The sequence below is a fragment of the Macaca nemestrina genome, chromosome 4 (assembly GCF_043159975.1).
Source record: "Macaca nemestrina isolate mMacNem1 chromosome 4, mMacNem.hap1, whole genome shotgun sequence".
NCBI classification, from domain to species: Eukaryota; Metazoa; Chordata; class Mammalia; order Primates; family Cercopithecidae; genus Macaca; species Macaca nemestrina.
This window is the reverse complement of record NC_092128.1, coordinates 53,620,699-53,645,280: the sequence shown is the minus strand read 5'-3', so window position 1 is coordinate 53,645,280 and position 24,582 is coordinate 53,620,699. Positions and strand designations below refer to the sequence as shown.

The 24,582-nt window shown below is 47.8% G+C and overlaps 1 protein-coding gene and 1 long non-coding RNA gene across 15 annotated transcripts in view; one reads left to right on the top strand and one right to left on the bottom strand.

Moving 5' to 3' along the window:
* Positions 1-24,582, bottom strand: part of LOC105475327 (ataxin 7 like 1) — a 272,598-nt gene that overhangs the window by 36,386 nt on the left and 211,630 nt on the right. For 13 of the 14 annotated variants that reach the window (XM_011730474.3, XM_011730475.3, XM_071094705.1 and 10 more), the window contains 2 exons: positions 24,316-24,538; positions 2,102-2,385 (listed from right to left, as the gene is read on the bottom strand). In XM_011730474.3, coding sequence (XP_011728776.1) covers positions 2,102-2,385; positions 24,316-24,538 — 507 coding nt within the window. Of the gene's footprint in view, positions 1-2,101; positions 2,386-9,041; positions 9,196-24,315; positions 24,539-24,582 lie in introns of those variants that run through there. The other variant, XM_071094709.1, reaches the window with a different exon arrangement.
* Positions 3-7,814, top strand: LOC139362768 (uncharacterized). Its single transcript, XR_011622052.1, has 3 exons — positions 3-110; positions 7,288-7,422; positions 7,649-7,814. It is a non-coding gene; the product is annotated as an uncharacterized lncRNA (long non-coding RNA).

Genomic DNA, 24,582 nt, shown 5'->3' with positions numbered 1-24,582 from the left:
GGGGTCTCACTACATTGCCCAGGCTAGGTGATCTCTTAAGGATCCCTTGGGCTTTAAAATTCCACCTCTTGGATGGCCTGTGCTGTTTCTGGAAGGCACCAAGCAAACACGTAAGTCCTGCAGAGCAGGAATGACACAGCCCTCTGGGCATGTGGGGAGACTGGCAGCAGTGCTGCTGGTGGTACGGGGTATACAGAAATTGGTGGTATGTTCTTAAGACCCTTGAATGGCTGCAAACTCAAAAAAGGTTACCTAGCCAGAAAACTGTCTGAAATTGTTGGAGTGAACTCCGAGCATATAATAATGCTCAGATTATAACATAATAAATGAATGTATTCAATTTTCAAAGCTTTGAGGGTCATGGGGAGGTTGCAATGGTGTTACCAATGATGTGCACAAGAAAACTATTCTATACCCAAGACAGATTCCCTGGCTGGTTACCAAAACGCCTCTCTGCTTTTTTGCTTTTTGTCTGCCTTTTCTCTCTCTTTTTTTTTTAGCTTCACTTAGAAAAAAAACCTGCTAGGCCTGGAGATGCTGGTTTGCTCGGGGCCCTTTCTGGCCAGGCTGCCTGGTGTGGCGTTTTTTCTTGGGTCTGTCAGAGTCAGGCATGTGCCTGGTCCCACACCAGCGCCTCATGTCGACCTGGAGCTGAGCAGGCTGTTGGCTGGGGGTAGGAGCTGGCTGCCAAATGTGAAAGTGAGGCAGAAACAAGCAAAAGACCCAATGAGACAAGACAACCCACAAAATGCAAAAACAACGCGCGGCAGAAAAATCCCCAAACAACTTCAGATGGGGTTACAGGCTGGAAGCCAAGGCTGTGCTTCTGCTATGGCGAGGACCCCTCAGCCTCCAGCCACTGTGCCCACGCCTACTGGTTTTCTGGGGATGTTGTTACCACCTCTAAAGAGTGAAACTGAGCTTTCCATTCAGGAAGAGCCAGGCGCTGGGGGCTCCAGCCCGAACCGTGAGGCCCACAGTGCTTAGGGAGAGCAACAGGCTCTACCTTTCTCTCTTGACAGTGGGTGAGCAGTGCAGGCAAAGATGTGCAAGGTACAATACCTGCTTTATTTGAATGCTTTGGGCCTGAGGGACTTTTCAGACATAATTTTTAAAAGAGTTACAGATGAAAAGATAGAAAAACTAGAACTACAGACAAATACAGAGTAGACAATAAAAATTACCCACAATTCCCTGGGTGCTTACAAATCAAGCTTAACCCGAGGACAGTTTCTCTGTCACAGGGTGGCTGTCACTGCATTTTACTTTCTCTGGCCACCATCAGGGAGTGCCCATGATGTGTGAAGAAGTTATGAAATATATAGCTTCTCCTGGTCTTTTGGAGAGAGTAAAAACTGCCAGATTTAGTTCTACAGCAGATAGATCCAAAGCAAACATTACCCATATAAGTGCCTCTAAAAGATAACCATCAGATAACCATCATCCCATGTGCCTCTTCCAGCACCCCAGTGTCTGCTCAGACAACCAAGGAGTAGACCCACAAGAGACCGTCCCAATACCCTATCGGCTGTGCCAGCCCTAGTGTTCCTGTTTGGGAATTCCAACCTGATTATGGGGGATAGACAGTTGTAAACCCAACTGCAGAATCAACCTGGAAACTCCTGAGGCCAAAGGACAGAGGCTGTGTGTGCCTGTGCAGCACAGCTGCTGGCGGGGCTGTCCCTCACATGCCTTGAGGCACCATGAGATCCCTGTGTGTTGTCCAGCTTCCCAGCAGTGAAGCTTCTATGGAAGCCAGGGCTAGTTCAATCTGTTTGCATGATATGGATACACAGAATCACCTGCTCACAAGACCCTTGGAATGTACAGAGTAGGTCGGTGCAGAGCACCCTGCCTCCCAGGTTGCTAGGGTAACTCCCACTAAGCACTGGACTGAGTGAGGGACTTCATCTGCCCAGGGAAGAAAAGACCTGGTTTTCCCATGCGTTTTTAGGTGGGGTTCCTACTTGCAGGTAAACTCTGTGTCCCCCTTAAAATGAAACAGACCTGCTTAATGATAAGAGCACATCAGTCCTTGGTTATGGCTGCCACTCCCTTTCAGTCTAATCTTGAGTCAGACCCTGATGACACTGACACATACCTGAAAGTCTCCTGTAAGGCTTGTTGCTGTTTTTGGTGCCATTTTGGTGTTTCTTGTCTATGGTGGATGGCAGAATTCCTTTGCCATTTAAGATCTTCTCTGGTGAAGGTGGCACTGACTTGGACATCAGGACAGGCTTAATTAAAGAAGGGGTGGAGACGGCAGAGGATGAGGTGGAGGAGGCAGAAACTGCAGTAGTGGTTGTAGAGTTCATTTTGACATTGGCACCATCTGCCTTCACTAGGTTAGGAATTTTCTCTAAACTGACTACAGGAACCGGAACGCTGAAAAATAAATGAACAAACACGCACAATTGCCTTCTTTGATACATCTAGTCTGCTGAGGAACCATACCCGCTTATCATTATCAGAACATTTCCTTATCACTTATTTATACTCCTTCTATAAGCAAGCAGCATGAATCCAGTTTTGATGGGAGAGAGTTCGGTGCCCTGGAAAGGATCAACAGGGGATGCGAGGCTGGCACAGTGCCAAGGGTGGCATCAGGGCTGACTGATGACCGCCCGTGCTGAGCTGTCCCCATAGATCCTGCAACTCCCCCCTTCCCGGGTCCTACAGGTTGGCCCTCTCCAACACAGCACCTTGGGCAGAACAAGGCGCCTGCTGTGAAGCTCAGGAAGAGATACCGTTTGTCCCCTGAAGACAGTGTGCCACTGCTGAATCACGCCCCCTCCCCCCACTGCTCAGCTAGTCCCCCAGCCCGGCCCGCATCGGGCCTGACATCTGCTTAGCTCCGGAGTGCTGACAGGATCACACCACAAGGAGGCATGGCTTCAGGCCAGCGTGCTGCATGGCGTGCTGTCGGACGGCTTCTGGATCACTCTCACATCCTGGGGATGGGCTCAAATTGAGTGAGCCGCCATGTAGCATTATCCAATATTCCATTTTAGGCAGCTAGTTATGTAAATAGGCAATTCTCAAGGCTGGCAGGTGAGAGGATGAATTTTAAGAAGGCAGAGCACAAAGGTGTGCTTCACTCTTCAGAATCTGTCACCTTAGCCCCCTTCCCTGCTATTTCTCCTGTATGGGATGTGCATTTGATTCCTCTGCTTCTTTAACGCTGAAGGACCTGTGTCTGGGGGGCTGTGGAGAACTCCATCTCCGGGTCTTAAAAGAGGAGATGAATAAGCTTTGCTTTGGTCCCTGAGCTGGATTCCTTTTCCTCCTGGCAGGAGGGGAGAATGCTAACATGGGCTCCCCAGTCATCTCTGAGCTGAGAGTGAAGCCTACTTAGCTATTTGAATGCCAAATGATCTAGAATATGGCTTTTACATTCCTGCAGACAATGTAGGGCGGGAAAGAGGGGCTGTTTTTGGCAGGCAAAGACTCTTATCTGTCCACATGGCTGGCTGGCTCTCCTTTCTCTAAGATTCATTCACAGATTATTTCTTTGATCAACTTGTTCATGAAATTATTTTAGCTCCCTCCCAGCCCCTGCCCCTTTTATGACTTTGAAATAGGATCCCAGCTGTTGGTTACAGATCTTTGCCAGTGAGAAGGGCACAGAGCAGTGGAACAGATTGTGGCTGGACATTACGGACTTCTCCCTCGGACCACGTACCTTCTTGGCCTGGGGAAGGGTGATGTGGGGCTTCGAGTCTCATGTGAGGGGAAACTAAAATGACAGTTTTTTTGTAACAAACCCTGCCACTGCCAGTTCTGTCCCTGATCAGAGTGTCTCAATCTCTGAGATAGAGCTGAACTGCTGCTCCTTTCTATTTAATGGCAATTCTCAAAACACTATCGTATCACTGAAGAACGGCACAAGAAGCCCTGTGAGGGTGAGCACACAAAGACGCTAGACAGATATTACCTGGTGAAATTAGGGCTGCATTCCTGATTTTTTTCCAAATGATAAAAAGATGCAAAACAAGGTGATACAGAATTCTTCTACGCTTATTCCTTGACACATTTAAAAAGCCACAAGTTACAGAAATCAGGGTCCTGAAGAGAGACTTGTATACCCATGTTCATAGTAGCATTATTCACAACAGCCAAAGGTGGAAGCAGCCCAAGTGTCCATCAATGGATGAATGGGTAAAGCAAAATGTGGCATCATTCAGCTTTAAAAAGGAAGGAAATTCTGACACGGGCAGGAGCCTTGAAGACATTATGTTAAGTGAAATAAGCCAGTCACAAAAGATAAATACTGTATAATTCCACTTATATGAGGTACCTGGAGTAGTCAAATTCATAGAGACAGAAAGCAGAACAGTGGTTGCCAGGGAATGGGGGAAGGGAGAATGGGCAGTTTTTTTTATGCCCGTTGAACAAGTGTATAGAGTTTCAGTTTTGCAAGATGGAAAAAAAGTTCTGGAGATTGGTTGCACAACAGTGTGAATGTACGTAATACTATTAAAATGTACATTTAAAATGGTTAAGATGGTAAAATTTATGTTATGTGTATTTTACCACCATTAAAAATGTTTTACATGTACAAACTAAAAAAAAGAAAAAAAATGCAAATGACGAAACTCTTACTACTTAAATTATACCTCAATAAACCTGACTTTAAAAATACAGATCAGTGGCTGGGCGCGGTGGCTCACACCTGTAATCCCAGCACTTTGGGAGGCTGACGCGGGCAGATCACCTGAGGTCAGGAGTACAAGAGCAGCCTGGCCAACATGGTGAAACCCCGTCTCTACTAAAAATACAGAAACTGGCCAGACGTGGTGGCTCACACCTGTAATCCCAGCACTTTGGGAGGCCGAGGTGGGTGGATCACGAGGTTGGGAGATCAAGACCATCCTGGCTAACATGGTGAAACCCTGTCTCTACTAAAAATACAAAAAAACCAAAACAACAATAACAACAACAACAAAAACAAAAAAAATTAGCCGGGCGTGGTGGCGGGCACCTGTAGTCCCAGCTACTCGGGAGGCTGAGGCAGGAGAATGGCGTGAACCCAGGAGGCAGAGCTTACAACGAGCCGAGATTGCGCCACTGCACTCCAGCATGGGCGACAGAGCGAGACTTTGCCTCAAACAAACAAATGGAAAAAAACCCACAAAAAACAGAAATTAGCCAGGGGTGGTGGTGCATGCCTGTAATCCCAGCTACTCAGGAGGCTAAGGGGGGAGAATCACTTGAACACAGGAGGCAGAGGTTGCAGTGCACTGAGATCATGCCACTGTACTTCCACCTGGGCGACAGAGCGAGACTCTGTCTCAAAAAAAAAAAAAAAGTATCAGTGGCCAGTTGTGGTGGCTCATGCCTGTAATCCTAGCACTTTCGGAGGCTGAGGTGGGAGGACTGCTTGAGCCTAGGAGTTTGAGACCAGCCTGGGAAACACAGCGAGACCAGTCTCTACAAAATAAAAATAAAAATTAGCCAGGCATGGTGGCATGTGCCTGTAGCCCTAGTTACTTGGGATGCTGCAGGTGGATTGCTTGAGCTCAAGAGTTTGAGGTTACAGTGAGCTATCATCATGCTATTGCACTCCAGCCTCAGCAACAGAGCAAGACCCTGTCTCAACTGCCCCCTGAGCCTGCTGGCACCCCCCAAACCCAAACATATTGGCCAGGTGTGGTGGTTCATGCCTGTAGTCCCAGGAGTTTTGGGGGCCAGGGTGAGAGGATTGCTTGAGGCCAGGTTTTTTTTTTTTTTTTTTTTTTGAGACAGAGTCTCTGTCACCCAGGTCGAAGTGCAGCGGCACAATCTCGGCTCACTGCAACCTCAGCCTCTTGGGTTCAAGCAATTCTCCTGCTTCAGCCTCCCAAGTAACTGGGATTATAGGCACCTGCCACCACACCTGGCTAATTTTTGTACCTTTAGTAGAGATGGGGTTTCACCATGTTGGCCAGGCTGGTCTCGAACTCCTGACCTCAGGTGATCTGCCTGCCTCAGCCTCCAAAAGTGCTGGAATTACAGGCATGAGCCACTGCTCCCGGCCTAGGCCAGATATTTGAGACTAGCCTGGACAACACAGTGAGACCATGTCTTTACAAAAAAAAAAAAAAATATATATATATATATATATATATATATATATATATATATGCTGGGCACGTTGGTGGACACACATAGTTCCAGCTACATGAGAGGCTGAGGCAGGAGAGTCACCTGAGCCCAGGAGTTTGAGGCTGCAGAGAGCTAGGATTGCACCACTGTACTCCAGCGTGGGTGACACAGTGAGACTCTGTCTTGGAAAAAAAAAAAAATTAGAAGAATCTGTTCTGTTCACAAAGATTTATTGATTTAATTTCTCACCCTTGTTCTGATCTGTTGACTTTTATTTCTTTAGGGAAAAAAATCAAACTTCAAGTGTTGATATGAACACACGGACAGCTAGTAAGAAGAGAAGGTGCTCTAGTACCTGGGCAGCCTTCTGTGATGTATTAATATTTCTTTGTGAAGCCAAGTTAGTTCAGGAAAGGAAATTAGAACTTGCAAGTTGCAGATCTAGTTCTTGTTGCATGAGCTGGTACGAGTTAATATAATGCCTCTAGTTTCTGTGAAAAATGCCCTATGTAGATGTTAGGCCCTCAGGCCTTCAGCAGACAAAGATATGATGCCTGGGATAGAATAATCCAGAGCAACTGTACAAATGGAAATACATTTAAAAAACCAGCTGGGCATGGTGACTCACGCCAGTAATCCCAGCATTTTGGGAGGCTGAGGCGGGTGGATCACCTGAGGTCAGGAGTTCAAGACTAGCCTGACCAGCATGGTGATACCCCATTTCTACTAAGAATACAAAATTAGCCGGGTGTGGTGGCGCATGCCTGTAATCCCAGCTATTTGGGAGGCTGAGGCAGGAGAATCGCTTATACCTGGGAGGCGGAGGTTGCAGTGAGCCGAGATCATGCCATTGCACTCCAGCTTGGCGACAGAGCGGGACTCCGCCTCAAAAAACAAAAACAAAAACAAAAAAAACAAGTCAAGCAGCCCTCAAATGCTCACAGCACAGTCTGCGTTTCTCCTCTAAAGTCAATGTCTGGCTCTGAATGTGCTCCTTAAGGCAGCCACACGAGCACAGGTGCACCAGGTCCCAACATTTGGAACTGTGCCAGTTGACTCATCTCTTTGGTGACACTCCTTCCCAACTGTGTATAACTGAGCTTGGGCCAGGCCAGCTAATGTCTGTGACTGTCTCCTAATTTGGAATTTTTTCCACTATATAATGAGTATGGCCCATTCATACTCTACTGTCAATGCTTCCAGAACTCAGCTGGATGCGAAACTGGAGCCCATCAGAAACAGGAAAGACAGCCTGGTGTGCAGTCCTCTGGATTGAAGAATGGGAAGCGTTGGGGAAAAAAGTCTGATCATGAATGTTTCAAAGATTTCAAAGACCAGGTGAGTCGGTAAGGAGCTGGGCCACTGAGTAAACACCTCTGATGTCAGGTAAAAGGACTTGGCAGGAGGAGAGAAGGGAGACTGAGCTCTTTTGGGTGTGTTCTAAGGGTGTCCATGAGCTAATGGGGAAGGGCTTAGAAGAGTGAAGGAGAACCTGGAGCTGTCCCTGATACTTTTTCTTTGGTATCCCTTCTCTCCCTCAAAACCTTTGGGTTTTCTCTTGAAGGGAACCTGCCTTGGCCTGGACTGAGAAGACACAGAAGCAGGCAGCTGAGTGATGGCGGGAAAGGCATTTGACCTTGCCATCCTCTTCAGTATACATGCCAGCCATCGGGCCAGTCTTTCTTCACTACAGCTGGCAACAGCCCCAAGGTCCTGAACTGAGAGAGCAAAGGAGGAAACGGTCACAGGACAGTGCCACAGAATCTGGAAAGCCAATCCCAGAGATGATCCTTCTTGAGCAAAAAGATCCAGCTGACATAAGAGCCTACCTTTTTTTTTTTTTTTTTAGATGGAGTCTCGCTCTTTTGCCCAGGCTGGAGTGCAGTGGTGCAATCTCGGCTCCCTGCAACCTCTGCCTCGCGGGTTCAAGCAATTCTCCTGCCTCAGCCTCCTGAGTAGCTGGGATTACAGGTGCCCGCCACCATGCCCAGCTAATTTTTGTATTTTTAGTAGAGATGGGGTTTCATCATGTTGGTCAGGCTGGTCTTGAACCCCTGACCTTGTGATCCACCCACCTCAGCCTCCCAAAGTGCTGGGATTACAGGTGTAAGCCACCGCGCCCGGCCTCATAAGAGCCTATTAAGAGCCCCACCCCCCACCTCCCATACGCACAGATCCCACGTGTGCCTATGCTGCAGAGAGGGGGACAGTGCAGTCACAGGGAAGCCAGCATCTTGGAATTGTCCTCTGCTTCCTCTCACTGTCCCTGTATGCATTCCCCTTACTTCCTCTGCTGTCACCTTCCCCCGCCAGGAAAGTGTCCCAGCCTTGGGCATGCCCCTTCCAGATGGCTGTGGACCCGGAATGACAGGTTTGACTTTTTTTCCATTTGGAAAGAAGCCAAAAGGTTCTAACCCCTGCTTTCACAGTATGGGCATCTCCCATCTTCTTTGTGTCTAATCACAGTAACACCTCCATGAGCAGGTGGTGAGACCTGGGAAGGGGTGGTGAGTTGGCAAGAGCCTGATGGGTGACTCAGCAATTTATTACGCTGTTTGCTTAGGTGACAAACAAGCCTGGCAGTTACCCCCGAGCTTAGCCAAAGCCGTTCAAAGTTCCTTTCTTTTCAGTCTAAAGGATGCATGTTCACCCTTTCCAAAGTTGCACAATTAGTTGCATTTATCAACTTACGATTGTCCTTTCTTTGTGGAGCAGTGTTTGAAAGGGAAAGATGAGTCCCCACTCTCCCCCTGCTGCTTTCATAATGCCTGTTTTGTTCGCTTGGGATGAACTCTTTCAGGGAGCTCAGGGCTGCAGCCTGTTCCCCTGCTGTGTCTAATATACTGGGAGTAGTTCTCTCCTCATCATCTCTGAACCTTTGTCTCGGTCCTGGGAAAGGAACCCAATGCCGAGAACACCCTCCCTCATCCCCCTTGCTACATGGGGGCGATATCTACCTCTGTTTCTTTTGTGCTGCTTTAGTTGCCCACGTCTTCTTCCTTTGTGCTTGGCCTGTCTGAATTTATCTTTCTAGATCAAGGCGGGTCCTCTGGCTTTAAGAAACATGGTTCTCTTGGCATCAAGCAGATTCCCCTCCCTGCCCAGTGATGTCTGCAAAAGAACAGAGGTGGAGACTCATGACGGTGCCATTGCAAGAGCCACCAATGTGCCGCAGGGCCAGCTGCCCTTCTGCCAGCTACACTTTCCTGGTGATCGTGATCTATTCTTTGATTATCAACAGATATGCCTTAAGAGAATGGTTCAGAATGTCTCTAGGTCTGCAGAAATTATTGCCAGCCGTTCTTCACTTACCAGAGCAGGGTAAAGATGAATTTGACAGGCAGGAGCCTGAAGACATATGGTATTTGTGCTGTGGGTTTTGTGTGTGATGAGAGTTCTCAGCTGTCTGATTTCCTCCACCAATTCCTTCGACAAAAGCCTATGTGCTTATGCTGCTGGCCTGGCAGAAATTTAAGAATCTCTGACTCACTGGCAGAGCCTTAGAAGGGCCATATCACCCAGCCTCTTGGCTTCCAAGCAGTGATAGCATTAAGTCATCCCAAATAAAAAGGAATTTACCCTCTTTTAAAATGCCCTTGGAGAAGGAATTCAATTTGGCTCTCTTGGATGTTTTTTGGCGGCTACTATGAGGAAATTATTTATATCCAGTCTAAATTCTTTAAGTTGAAGAAATACTTGGGAGATTCGAGAAGGCTGAGGGGCAGGCAATCACTAAGAATCAGGCTAAATAACAGAGATACAAAGTCCTCCTACCATGGTATGACAGATACAGTTGATACTGCATAAATCCTGACAAGTGAATAAATGGTATTTTTGCGTGTGTGTCTGGAAAAATATTGGGAAAACTTTCAGAAGACCTATCTGTAAACATCTTTAGCAAACAGAAAACAGGTATTCAACCACAGAGCATGGTAAATAAGAACATCTGTCAGATAAATCTAATATTATTCTGTGGCTGAGTGTCAGGCCTGGTGGTTAGAGAGGAGGCATAGTGTCTCATCTCTCCTGGCCTTTGCACAGTTTTGGATTCTCTCCCATGTAACACACCTTCAGTAAACTGGGGAAATGTGGTCAGACCACACAGCTATCAGGTGAGTGGTGCTGGCAGCAGAGACAAAAGAAAAATGGGCTGGCAGGGCTCAATTTCAGTCTAGAGTGGTACCATGCAGAGCTCGACAGGGACCCACTGCCGGCCAAGAAGGTCATAGTGTCTTCATCAGTGACTTGGACGATGGGCTAAGACTTTCCTCCTCAATTGGGTTAAGAGATGATTAGCTGCTGTGAAGAATGATGTGGGATTTCCTCCTGAGTCAGTTAGGTGGGAGGAAAAATGAACAAGCTGACTTGGAAGAATTGTAAAAACGGCCAGAAGCAAATCAAATAAAACCAGGGAGAACAAGTATGACTGAATTGAAGGTCTGTGCCTTGTCAATATTCTGGCAAATTTATAGAATGTGGAGTGTTGGAAGATGGTTGAGGATAAGGTTTAGAAATATAGGCTTTCAAATCAGACCAATCTAGACTCAAATCCTGCCTTTTCTGTTGCTGGATGCATTACAGTATCACAGCCTTCTGGCTACCCTGTTTCAGGGCCTCAGTGAGCCTATCAGGACTCTAAGAATGAGAAAGAGGACAGCTGGCCTAGTAAGGAGTGAGCGCTGCTTTCACTTTCCTGCCTTGGTGGGGTGGCCTCACGCAGTGCAAAGCCCATACAAACATATGTGGCTGCCCTGCCTAACTTATCTCAGGCTCCGTGCCTCGGTTTTCTTATCAGTCAAATGAAGATAACAAGAGATATTTGAAGTGATTAAGTGAGGTAATAGATACCAAGTGCCTAGCATAGTGCCAGGCACATAGCAGACTCTCAATAAACTGTAACTAAACAAAAAGGGCACAGAGGATCCCAGCATCTGCTCTCATCCACCTTATACTTGTAGGGTATATATGTGGGGTGCAAATCATGGTCACATCACAAAACTTCTGCTTCCTTAGTCCCTTCTGGTCCCACCGTGGAAGGAGGGGTGGACAGGGTGGAGGCAGAAGCACCAGCACAGGGTGGGAGCAGCAGCCTTCCACATTCATGCAGATTAGAGGACTCCTTCTGAGTGGGGCAGTGAGGAAGAAAGGCAGAACGAGGTGGGGCCAGATTCAATGACCCTTTTCCAGGACCTGTCAGCCCTACTTCACAAGCCCACCTGCTTCTCCATCTCTAGTATTCCAGACACTGCTTAAGCCTGGACTAGGGGTTAAAGGACCCATCTGGATAGGACATTCTGGAAGAGGAGTAAGGAGGAACTCCAGCCTCCTCATGCACAAACATATTGTCTCCTGCAACCCTGAAGTATATTAGGCATTGGGGCTCTCTGCTGGTTCAAAGATGCCTTCCAGAGAAATAACTCTATGAGCCCCCCTCTAGGCTGCTCCAATTTTCTGAAAGCAGGAGGCCCCAGTGCAGGTCTCCCTGCTGGTCTGTTAGTCTCTCTTGTACTTCTGTTATTCACAGCTTCCCAGGGCATGAGCAGAAGGTGGTCTCCAAACCTGCCGGGTGAATAAGGAGTGCTAAGTGTCCTGACATTCCTGAGGAGTCCTAGTGCCCTAGGACTGTGAAAAAGTCAGCAAGTCAGAGAAGAGGAGAAGATAAAAAGAAAAAATTGAACCCTCATGCAGTAGGGGATATGATGCTGCGCAGGCTGCCTTTGGGACCAGCTGTGCCTACAGCAGTGTGGCCTTGGGTAGAGTCCAGGAGAGTTTTAAGGATAACCCTAGACCTAATCAACTGCACCTGCTCAGTGCCTTTCCTCCGCAAATGAGAACGAAGAGCCACACAATTCCAATGAATGGCCATTGAAATTCACATCAATAAGGAAATGTTATCAGAGCCTGGGAGGATAGGAATTGAGAACGTAGAGATTAGGAGGCAATTTGATTCTGCAGGGAGCGCTGGTGCAGGGTGAGGCAGAGCCCCAAGTACCCTGTCCCCAGCACTGGCCCAGAACAGGCTCCGCTCTGGAGCAACAAGCGGGAGCGCTCCCCTCGGCAGCCACCAGAGGTCATTGGTTCCTGCTGTTCGAGCTGCAAGCTGCTCTGCAGTGCCTTCCAGCCAGTACAGCCCAGACAGTTACTGTTTCCCAACAGTGCTGGAGGAAACACTGACCCAAGGGGAGACAGGGCAACTCCTTACAGAACACCCTCCATCCCCCTGCCAGGAAGGCTGGGAGCTGGCACCTTGAGCAGAGACCCTGGGCTGCCATCCTAAGCCTTTGGCCTTCAAGAAGCTTTTTCTGAGCACGCTGACAGATAAGGAAAAGGCAAAGCATCCCAGGCTACTTATCAGTGCTCCAGCTTCTGGCCAGGTACCCTGACACCTGCTGCTCCCAGTTTCCTGCCAGAGGAAAAGCCCCCAGGAGCACCTTCCCTCCCCCGGGCATCACTCACTCACTCTGCTTTTTCCTTTTTTGGTATTAGAATCCAGTTCTGGGCAGGCAGCCTTGCACCTGAACCACCTCCATTCAGAAAACAAAGCACATTTTCTTTTTAAACCTTCAAGGGTTTATTTTGAATGGCATTTTTGCCATATTAAAAAAAAAGTTTGGTCTTCACACTGACCTATAGCAAACTCAGAATATTCTTTGTCCCAAATTAAATAGACTTTTTCTTTTTTAAACTCTATGTTAGCAACATCAGGCCGGGTGCGGTGGCTCAGGCCTGTAATCCCAGCACTTTGGGAGGCTGAGGTGGGTGGATCACTTGAGGTCAGGAGTTGGAGACCAGCCTGTCCAACATGGTGAAACCCCGTCTCTACTAAAAATACAAAAATTAGCTGGGTGGTGTATGCCTATAACCCCAGCTACTCGGGAGACTGAGGCAGGAGAATTGCTTGAACCCAGGGGATGGAGGCTGCAGTGAGCTGAGATCGTGCCACTGCACTCCAGTCTACAAGCCAGTGGGAGACTCTGTCTCAAACAAACAAAAACAAAAACAACAACAACCGAAAAACTATGTTAACATCAGCATCCATTTAAAAACCGACTCTTCCCCGACATTCAGTCACTCACAAGTGAATCTGACTAAAGTCCACCTCTTAAACAGCTGTTAAAAGGTCCAGGCCTCAGCATCGCTTGCAACCTTTCCGGCTTGGCCTTTCTATGTGTTCTAATCTGTTTGCACTCAGCTACCAATGCAAATCTGACCATGAAAGGCTTTGTGGGTGGCCCATGGCCCAGAGTTCCAAGTACCACCTTCATAGCCTGGCCCACCCCACCCCTCCTGCCCCAGCCACCTTCTCCCCTAGCCTCTCTGGACTTCTTACTTCTTGAACACCAGTGCTCCGGCCTGGCTCTGTGCCTTTCCGTGGGCCGGGCTCTCCTGCTGGTGTGCCCTCCCCCATTCTCCGGGTGAACACTCCCCCATCTGTCCAGATCCGGAGGAAACAGCCTCTTCTCTCCCAGTGCCTGCTGTTCCTTCCTGGGTGTTTCTGCTGCACTCATCATGTCCTATGGCAAGGTTTTATTTCTACATCTATGTGTCCTGACCAGACTGTGAGCTGTCTGACAATGGGAACCCCGTCCCAGTACACATGTTGCTCTGGAATTATCCCAGCAGCCTATACATTATCTAGCATTTAGGAAGGGCTCGATAAATGTTTGATGAATGAATTAATGTTCTCGGTGGAGGTTAAATCACATAACACAGTAAAAACCAAACTGGCACCCCACCAATGCTCGGTAAGAACAAATGCTTTAGGTGGGGATCGGGCTGTGCTGCTTCTCCTCTTCTGAGAAGAGACTGGGCGATGATAAAGGTGAAGTGTGCGCTCATAGCGGCACATGCTGCACACCTACCACGTGTGAGCAGTGAGTTATGCACTCACGTGCAATACCGTGTTTAATCTCCACCCCCAATTTCATAGATGTGAAGCCTGAGGCTGAGAAAGGTTGCCCCAGGTCATTCCACAAAATGAAGGGCAGAATGGGCTTGACGTCAGGCAATACTGAGGGTGGTGCTCTTTATTGCAGCACTGGAAGCCAGAAGGCCAGGGATCAAGTCTCAGCTCCTCTGCTGTCCCACTGTGTATGTAATCTCAGCCCATCACTTCATCTCTTTGGGCCTCTGTTTTCTTATCTTCATCACAAAATAGTCTTTAGGCTCATATAGGATTGGGCTATGAAAACATCTAAAAATCATAATGAGCTATGCAGCCACAAAGGACCATGGTTACTAATCTCTGTGGCTCATCCCTCTTCTTTCCCTCAGGCCGTTTTTTTTTTTTTTTTTTTTGAGATGGAGTCTTGCTGTGTTGCCCAGGTTGGAGTGCAGTGGCACAATCTCAGCTCACTGTAACCTGTCTCCCAGGTTCAAGCGATTCTTGTGCCTCAGCCTCCCGAGTAGCTGGGATTACAGGCACACACCACTATGCCCAGCTAATTTTTTTTTTGTATTTTTAGTAGAGATGGGGTTTCACCACGTTGGTCTTGAACTCCTGACCTCAAGTGATCTGCCCGCCTCGGTCTCCCAAAGTGCTGGGATTACAGGTGTGAGCCACAGCGCCTGGCCGCTTCAGGCCATTTTCTTCCTTCCCCAGCTGTCTTGGTCTTACTTTCCCTCCCTAGGCTGGATTCCCTATTTCTGAGCACTTCTGTGACTTCACAAGTTTGGCTGCAGTTTACACCCAAGGAGCTGTCCATTGTCCTTACCTTTGCTCATCTGAAAACCCAGTGAGCAGGCAGCACTTACATGTTTAAATTCCCATGGCCTCCCTGTCCTGGAAGGGACACTATGCCCCTGCCTGCAGCCCCCAGATGCTTGAATATTCTGGTCTGTCTACCTCCCCACCCTCTCTTTCCCCTTCCCCCTGAAGTCCATTACAAAAACATTAAACTTCTACTCTGTAGGCAGACAAGTGGGAGCCACCAAAGAGTTGTGGGCAGAGCAGGGGCTCACATCACTCTGGTGGGGTGTGTGGGGTGGACTGGAGGATGGGCAGAGCGAGGGGCAAGGAGGCCAGGGAGAGGCGACTGCAAGAATCCTGCTGAGGAATGCAGGGCAGTCACAGGGGTAGGGCCCTTGCAGTGTCTGCGGCTCCTCGGGTTGCTCGTATTTCACAGCCTGAGATGACTCCCTGTGTCTTCAGGGAGCCATCAATCCTGAGCCTTGGTCTTGCCCCCAGTTCATGCCAGCACCAGGCAGGAAGAGATAAGCCGCCCAGTTTCTCCCACAGGCGTCTGGCCGGGGCCTCTCAGTGATCGCTTCCCTCTCCATAAAGCGCTGGGAAGACTTCCAGAGCACTTCCACTCCCTCAGCCCCAGTCACTCTGGGAGGACCCGCCTGGTAATTCCGAGCATTTGGAGAGGAGCCCCGCCTACCTGGGGAGAGGGAGCCCTCCCCCACCTGCTGCAGGGCACGCACGGGAGGCCAGGGAGCCTGCTGATTTTTCTTTTGCTTTGGCTCATTTTCCTCCTGGAGCAGCAGGCTCATCTCCTGCATTTTTAATAGCTGAGCATATTTAGCATTCAACACACACATGTGGGTTGATAAGGCCCAAAGAGAAGGCAACAAGCCAAACAAGCCATCCAGGGGAGGAAATCCTCCTCCTACCTCCTCTCTGCCTCCTACCCACCTCAGCCTACATCCGTGGGTCTGAGTTCCCCATCAATTCGCCAGGCCAGACCAGGGTAGCCGAAGTGACAGCAGCTGGGAGAGTCAGACTGGCTGACTCGGTCACTGTGCCAGGGTCTGGTCCCATGGCTGAGCGGGCACTCATAAGTAAAGGCTGAAATGCTCATTGTAGCTCAAAACAGCCAAACAGCCATAACTCTTTCTTGATTTTTACCTGGGGACCGAGTCATCTTGCCCACCTCCCTCTACTGTCATCAACTACATAGATGTCAACGCTGTGGGCTGGTGGCCAGGTACCCCCGACCTCTGGCTCCCATAGGGGTGGTCCCCACTGTCAGGACAGTGAACCAGTGGAAGGGGCCTCTGAGAGGCTGAGTGCAGGGCTGGGGATGCTGGGCAGCCTGTGAGTGCTGTCAGGCAGCTCTGCAGGGGACAAACCTGGTAACATGGCAATGCTCTCTGTGTTTTCCCCTTTCTTCTTCTTTTTTTTTTTTTTGAGACAGTCTCGCTCTGTCGCCCACGCTGGAGTGCAGTGGTGTGATCTTGGCTCACTGCAACCTCTGCCTCCCAGATTCAAGTGATTCTCTTGCCTCAGGCTCCCAAGTATCTGGGATTACAGGTGCCTGCCACTACACCCGGCTAATTTTTTGTATTTTTAGTAGGGGCAGGGTTTTGCCATGTTGGCCAGGCTGGTCTTGAACTCCTGACTTCAGGTGATCCACCCGCCTCGGCCTCCCATGCTGGAATTACAGGTGTGAGCCACCACGCCGGCCTCCCCCTTTCTTGTAATGCAGTTTTTTTTTAAACCTGCTCAGCCACATAAAGGAGAAAATAACAAAACCACAGACCATTTAACCTTGTGCTGGAATGCCAGGAGGTCAGCCTGATAGAGTAGTGTTTTCATTGCTGTACGTGTGAATTTAAGCTATTTGGAAAGGGCAGCCCTAACCTGCTGTGAAATCTAATCTAAGGGCCACGGTCCAGCATGGGTTGGCACCGCTTATGCTTTCTTGGCCAGGAGGGGGCGATACAGAGCTCACTTGAAGCAATGGAACAGAACTTAGGCAGGGGGCTCTCTGCACCGCCTGATGGAGGTCTTCCAGGTCTGTTTCCACCACAGACCCAGCAGCACTAGGCCAAGGGGAGAAAGGAGCTGGAATTTAGCAACTCCTGTTGGGAGTATAACTTTTAAAGAGATTAGAGGAGCCCAATTAACACACCATTGAATTGTAAAAACCAGAGGGCCCCACCCAGAGTCAGTGGCCTATGTGTCTAGATCCAGCAGCCACTAACCACTTCAGGCTACTGAGCATTTAAAATGTGGCTACTATGGGGGCCAGGTGCTGTGGCTCACACCTGTAATCCCAGCACTTTGGGAGGCTGAGGTGGGTGGATCTCTTGAGCTCAGGAATTCGAGATGGTGAAACCCTAACTCTACAAAAAACACAAATATTAGCCAGGCACAGTAGTGTGCGCTTGTCGTCCCAGCTATTTGGGAGGTTGAGTTGGGAGGATCACTTGAGCCCAGGAGGTTGAGGCTGCAGTAAGCTGAGATCGCACCACTATACTCCAGCCTCAAGCTGGGTGACAGAGTGAGACCCTGTCTCAAAAATAAAATAAAATAAAATAAAAAGGTAAAATAAAAAGTGGCTACTGTGACTGAGGAATGGGATTTCAAATTTCATTTAAGCTCAGTTCATTGAAATTTAAGAACAGATACTTGATTCAGTAATTAGAAAATGTTTAAGTCTATTTAAAACAACTTGGGTATGTCAATCTATTTTATAATCTCTAGTTTTTATGAAATCTAAAAATGGGTCAAATATTTCTGATGAAAATTTAGTGTCCAAATTGAGATGTGCTGTAAGTGTAATAAAACACATGCAGGATTTTGAAGACTTATGAAAAGAAAATAATATAATCTATCTCACTGATTATATGTTGAAATGATAGTATTTTGAATATATTAGATTAAATAAAATAGTCATGTGTCACTTCATGACGGGGCTATGTTCTAAGAAATGCAATGATAGGTGATTTCATCATGCTAACGTTGTAGAGTGAACTAACACAAACCCCTGCACGCTGGCCTGGGCGACAGAGCTATACCCTGTCTCAAAAAAAAAAAAAAGGGTGACCAGTTCCACTTTTCCGATGGATCACCCTCTTCTTGCCGGTCTGGGCAGGATTCTGTCCTGTCAAGTATAAAAGGTGCTTGAACCTAAGCTGTATGGTACAGCCACTTGTTCCTAGATTACAAACCTGTACAGCATGTGACTGTACTGAATACTGTAGGCAATTGTAATATAAGGGTAAATATTTGTGTGTCTAAACATATCTAAATGTAGAAAAGCTACAGTAAAAATATGGTATAATCACCTTATGGGACTGCTGTTGACTAATACGCTTTTATGTGGCACATAACTTTTTTTTTTTTTTTTTTGAGGTAGAGTCTCACTTGCTTTGTTGCCCAGGCTGGAGTGCAGTGCCAGGATCTTGGCTCATCACAACCTCTGCCTCCCAGGTTCAAGCAAGTCTCATGCCTCAGCTTCCTAAGTAGCTGGGGAATGCTACCACCATTATTATTATTATTATTATTATTATTATTTTGTATTTGTAGTAGAGACAGAGTTCCACCATGTTGGCTAGGCTGGTCTCGAGCTCTTGATCTCAAGTGATCCATCTGCCTCGTCTTCCCAGAGTGTTGGAATTACAGGCATGAGCCACCATGCCTGGCCAATGACTATTATTAAAAATTAATTTCATGGCTGGGCATGGTGGTTCACGCCTGTAATCCCAGCATTTTGGGAGGCCAAGGCGGATGGATCATGAGGAGTTCAAGACCAGGCTGGCCAAGATGGTGAAACCCCGTCTCTACTGAAAACACAAAAATTAGCTGGGCATGGTGGCGGGCACCTGTAATCCCAGCTACTCAGGAGGATGAGGCAGGAGAATAGCTTGAACCCAGGTGACAGAGGTTGCAGTGAGCCGAGATCACGCCACTGCACTCCAATCTGGGTGACAGAGCAGGACTCCAACTCAAAAAAAAAAAATTAATTTCACCTGTTTCTTTTGTACTTTTTTCCAATGTGGCTGCTTGAAAATGTAAAATTAACATGTGTGACACACGTTACATTTCTATCAGATAGTGCTAGTCTAAACAATTCTAGACAAAAGGTCAGCCATCTCCAGGAATGGAAATCTTAGAATCCCTTTCAATGGTCACATCCATTTCATTCAATTCAACAAATATTTACTGACACGAGTACCATGCTTGTTGAGTTGGTGAGAGGTGACCATACAGGAGGCCCTGCAGTAACTACTGGGCAGGAGGAAGACAGGAAGTGGAGTCTATGGCTGACCAGAGAAAGTGTCACATGTGAAGTAAAAATTAAGTGCTCTGGGGATTAAAAGAAAGGCGAGAGCATATCAGGTTGTTGGCAAGGAGGAAGTGAATGAGGAAAGGGCATTGAGAGAAGGTAGCCAGTGACATGGGCAATAAGAATGGTAAGGATTTTGGCCAGGAGAGAAGGGGAATGATTGCTGTGGAAACCCTGGGCTTAGCAGACCCAGCGCCCTCAGACTGCTCTTTCCCTGTCCCAATCCTCCATGGCACCACCCTTGGCCTCTGTTCTTCTCACACCATATACCTCCCTGGCAGGCACCATCTATACCCACAGCTTCCATGCCCACGTCTACACTGATGACTCTCTAGTCCTGGCCCATACCTATCTCTTGACCCCTGGTTCCAAACATTCAGTGCCCACTCACATTTCTTTGTAGATATTTCTCAGACACTTCAAAATCCACTGACTTCCCAGCTGAACTCATCCTTCCCTTCCCTCCCTCAACTCTGGCCCTTATCGTCCTTCCCTTGAGGAAGCGGCAGGACCACAACTCAGCTGTCCTAATCCCTTCCCTTGTACTCCAGCCCTACATATGACCCCCAAAGTCCTGTGGAGTTTTCCCTCCTTAATATTTATCTCATCCAGCCCCTCCGTACACATCGCTGCCTGGAACCAGGCTGTCACCACGCCTTGCCTGGGTGATACAATGTCCTCACCCAGGACATCTTGCTGCTTCCTGTGTGACCCCCCAGCCATCCTTTTACATGGCTTTCAAGGTGACCAGACTACATCATAAAACTGCTCCTTTAATGCCTCTTTGCAATTTCCAGGGTGAAGTCCAAATTCCTGAACTTAACACATACAGCAGAACTTCATAATCTGGGCCTCACTCCCCTACTCAGTTTCACATCCTGCCTCTCTCCACATGCAAATACTTTTGCACATTCTGTTCCCTTTGCCTAGGACACCCTTCCTACTCTCTTAGTTAGAATTTTTTTTTTTTTTGGTGGTAAAATAGACGTAACATTAAAAATTTACCATTCTAATCCCATTCTCTTTGTCTACCTCCTTCCTACTACTTGTCCTTTGAATTTAACAGAAGTGACCTTTTTTTTTTTTTTTCTTGGCTCAATGCAACCTCCGCCTCTAGGATTCAAGTGATTCTACTGCCTCATCCTCCTGAGTAGCTGGGATTACAGGCACACGCCACCACACCCAACTAATTTTTGAATTTTTAGTAGAGACGGGTTTTCACCATGTTGGTCAGGCTGGTCTTGAACTCCTGACCTCGTGATCCACCCGCCTGGACTTCCCAAAGTGCTGGGATTACAGGTGTGAGCCACCACACCTGGCCGGAAGTGACCTCTTTTGAAAAAACCCTTTCTGAGTCCTCAGCCTGGGTTAGGTGCCCTTCTCCTTTGCTACCGATCTCATAGTCCTTATCACTTTGTACTGTGTTAGCTTATGTTTCTATTTACAGACTCCCTAAGACAGTGTCTGTATCTTAACTTTGTATCCCCAGGGCTGCAGTGTACAGTTGTATAGGTTATGCACTGGGAGAGGAGGCCTGGCTAAGGAAGTGAGCAGGGGATGAAGGCCATTAGTCAACTGTGCACCTGGTACAGGCCTGCATCCAGACCGTTTTCTAATTTGCACAAAGGTGCTTGTGTGACATCAGTGGGCCCTGTGTACCCTCCGTGCTTGTTGTAGAGTTGGCACACATAGTCTTACAATAAGTGCTCATTAAATGTTGAGTAAAGATGGCTGGATGTTCCAGGCAAAGGTAGCAGGGGTAGAGATAGGGGGAAATCTGGCATAATAGGGTGGCATTGGATATTCAGTATTGACTAAGGGGGGTTGCAGCTAGTTGGCAGAGGGTCCCTTATGTTGGGCTGAGGGACTAACTCTTTAATTCAGGAAGCAGTGAGGAACTTTATGAATTTTTGATAGGACTGTGATATAGAATTTCAAAATATTCAGGCTTGAAAATGAGACTCAGAGAAGTAAAGTGACTTGTTCAAGGACACACAGACAGTTAGAGGCAGGGCCCAGACTTGAACTTGCTTTTCCTGCTCCTAGCTCAGTACAGGTCTAGGGAGCTGCACTCTGGGATACCTCTCAACTGAGGCTGAGCCCTCTAAGGCTCAAAGCCAAATCTTCCCAGCCTTGGAGACTATCTCTTCCCGGACACATGTTCCTGGACGTGGTGGGTAGATGGACGACAGCCAGGCAGATGGGAGGTGAGGACAGTTAGGTCTCGAGACCACTGCAGTCCATGGTTCGGCCTCATTCATGGCGCACCACTTGTTCTGTCCTCAGAATATTTACGGACTTGAAGGCATGGCAAATTACCCATGCTTTTCTCTTCTTCCCACAGGTAAGCACTCTAGTCTTTTCACTACGAGCTATCTCCCTCCTTACAAATCTCTTGGTTGCTCATCTCTGGACCTGGGCTAGTTTTTTCAGTTTCTCTCTTTCTCTCTCTCTCTCTTTCTTTCTCTCTTTCTTTCTTTTCTGAGACAGAGTCTTGCCCTGTTGCCCAGGCTGGAGTGCAATGGAGCAATCTCGGCTCACTGCAACTTCTACCTCCCAGGTTCAAGCAATTCTCCTGCCTCAGCCACCTGAGTAGCTGGGATTACAGGTGCGTGTCACCATGCCTGGCTAATTTTTTGTATCTTTAGTAGAGAGACGGGGTTTCAGCATGCTGGCCAGGCTCGTGTTGAACTCCTGACCTCGTGATCTGCCCATCTCGGCCTCCCAAAGTACTGGGAATACAGATGTGACCCACTGCACCCAGCCAGATTCTTTCAAAACCACTTTTTGCCCCTAGCTGAAGGGGACTTGACTGTGGCAGGTCTTAAGAAGTGTGTGTTGAGTTGGACTGGATTGAGTGTGGACAATGATTTGAACCCAGTGGTCGCCCTGAAGGTTTGCCTTTTGGGCAGGTGCTTTTTGGTGCCGTGGGGCTACAAGAGACCTCTCATTTGCTCTTTTACAAGGAGCGTTCATTGATGATCTTCCCTGAGCTCCCTGGGTCTCCTCCTGACTTATGTGCTCCTTCCCTGGCTTTTCTTATTTTGTTTCTCTGTAGCTCATTTCTGGACTCTGAATAAATTATTTAATCATTTTTATCTTCACTCTGAGTCTGAAGAGCCATTTCTCTAATTTTTTTTAGAGAGATTTGACTTGTCAATCTTTATCCCAGGATGGAAGCGCTGTCCTTTGGCACTCATGATGATATAATAATAATAACGATGACATTATGCTAAATTATTTATTGAATATATACTATGATCCAGATACTGTGCCTGCTGCTTTATAAAAATTAGCTCACTTAATCCTCACAACAATCCCATGGAATAGAGGTATTATTGGCCCCACTTTACAGATGAGGAAATGGAAGCACAACACAATCAAATAACTTGCGCAAGGTCACCCAGCTGAAATTTGTGCCCAGGCCAGTGACTTCAGAGCTTGTGGTTACATCGGGATACCATGCAACCCCAGTAAATAAACTCTCAGGCACATTCTCAGGTCACAGATAAGACAGATTGCAGGGTAGTGACTGGGAGACTCACATCGCCGGTGGGTGGGCAACCACCAGTCTCAGGCTGAGTCTTCCCTAACCAGCTACAGCCTCCTGCAGGATGGACCTGCAATCCCAACAACCCGAGGAGAACAAAGCTTGTCCATGAGGCCCAGCTGCGTGGCAGGTAACTCCTCCACAGCCATGCCTATACCATTCCACTCCATCACAAGAGGCTCTGTAATTGATCTGACATAATCAGCTCTTTACTAAGTCATCATAATTTCCAGTGTGCAGTGACAAACCCATTGACGGATGATTTTACTCCACAGCTTGCCTAGGTGTGAACTTAAGGGCAATTAACTGTCAGTAATTGATGGAACACTTTTTTTCTTTAAATACATAAAAGAGATGGACTCCACACTTATCCCTTCTCTGCCTTCTCAAGGCTTGAAAGATAAGCATAGAGGTGCTGTCAGAAGCCAGTTCCTTAAGTACTCCAAGCTGGGTGCCAACAGCATTTGAAGATACTCATCTTCCTTGTTTTAAGTTTGGCTTCCTAACTGTCTGTTCCACAGGCAACCTTTTCTGACTTTTTAGTAAGGGCTGAGATAACCAAATGAATTAAAAGCCTCAGATTTTTTTTTTATTTTTTTTGAGACAGAGTCTCACTTTGTCATCCAGGCTGGAGTGCAGTGGCACAATCTCGGCTCACTGCAACCTCTGCCTCCTGGGATGAAGCAACTCTCCTGCTTCAGCCTCCCGAGTAGCTGGGATTACAGGCATGCATCACTATGCCCAGCTAATTTTCGTATTTTTAGTAGAGATGGGGTTTCACCACATTCGTCAGGCTGCTCTTGAACTCCTGACCTCAAGTGATCTGCCCACCTCAGTCTCCCAAAGTGCTGGGATTGCAGGCGTGAGCCATCACGCCTGGTCAAAAGCCTCTGATTTTTCCACTGATTTTCCACTCTTTTTCCACTGATTTTCCACTATTCCACTATTCCACAGGACCTGGGACCCAGTGTTGGGGGCAGGGCCACGGCCTTGCTCCACACCAGGCAGACTGTCAGCGCTTTTGATTTTACACCAGAGCTTCTCTTCACTGGGGTGGAAAATTGAGAGGTGGCTGCAGAACTGAGAAATATTTCCCTGTTACCCTTTTCTTAGACACAACTTGGCTCAACTCTCAAGAGAATAAAAAAATTCCCCATCAGGCATAGGGTATATATATAAATATTTTTGAGACAGAGTTTCGCTGTCGCCTAGGCTGGAGTGCAGTGGCGCGATCTCGGCTCACCACAACTCCGCCTCCTGGGTTCAAGCAATTCTCCTGCTTCAGCCTCCTGAGTTGCTGGGATTACAGATACATGCCACCATGCCTCGCTAATTTTTGTATTTTTAGTAGAGACGGGGTTTCACCATGTTGGCCAGGCTGGTCTCAAACTCCTGACCTCAGGTGATCCACCCGCCTCAGCCTCCCAAAGTGCTGGGATTATAGGCGTGAGCGTGGCCCATATGGTACTCTTAAGGTCCCACATGCTTTTTAATATTTAGGTTTATCTTTCCATCATTTTGGGTTTCTGTCCCTTCATTCCTCAGTCCCCCAAATTCCTGCATGTGACTCCTAGGACCAAAGCCAGAGGGTAAATACTGTTTCCCTGTGGTGACAGGAACAGCAGGGGGGACAGACAGCAGCTGGCTGCCAGCCAGCTGACTCACCATGGTTTATCCCTTGATCCTTTCGCAGGAGAGACTGTGTGCTGTTTGCTGCTGGAGGTAAGTAGATTGTCTTTGGGCGTTTTGAATGGCTTTGAGGTGCTGCTGGCAGAGTGATGGCCGCTGAGACAGGCTTTTGTTTTCACCTGTACTAGTGATGTCCTGGGATTGGAGGCTGGAGACACTGGAGAGGGAGAAGGTCTACACATTGAACCGTGTCTTCTCTCTACAGGGGCAGAAAGTAGAGAACTCAGCACAGCATCTGTAGCA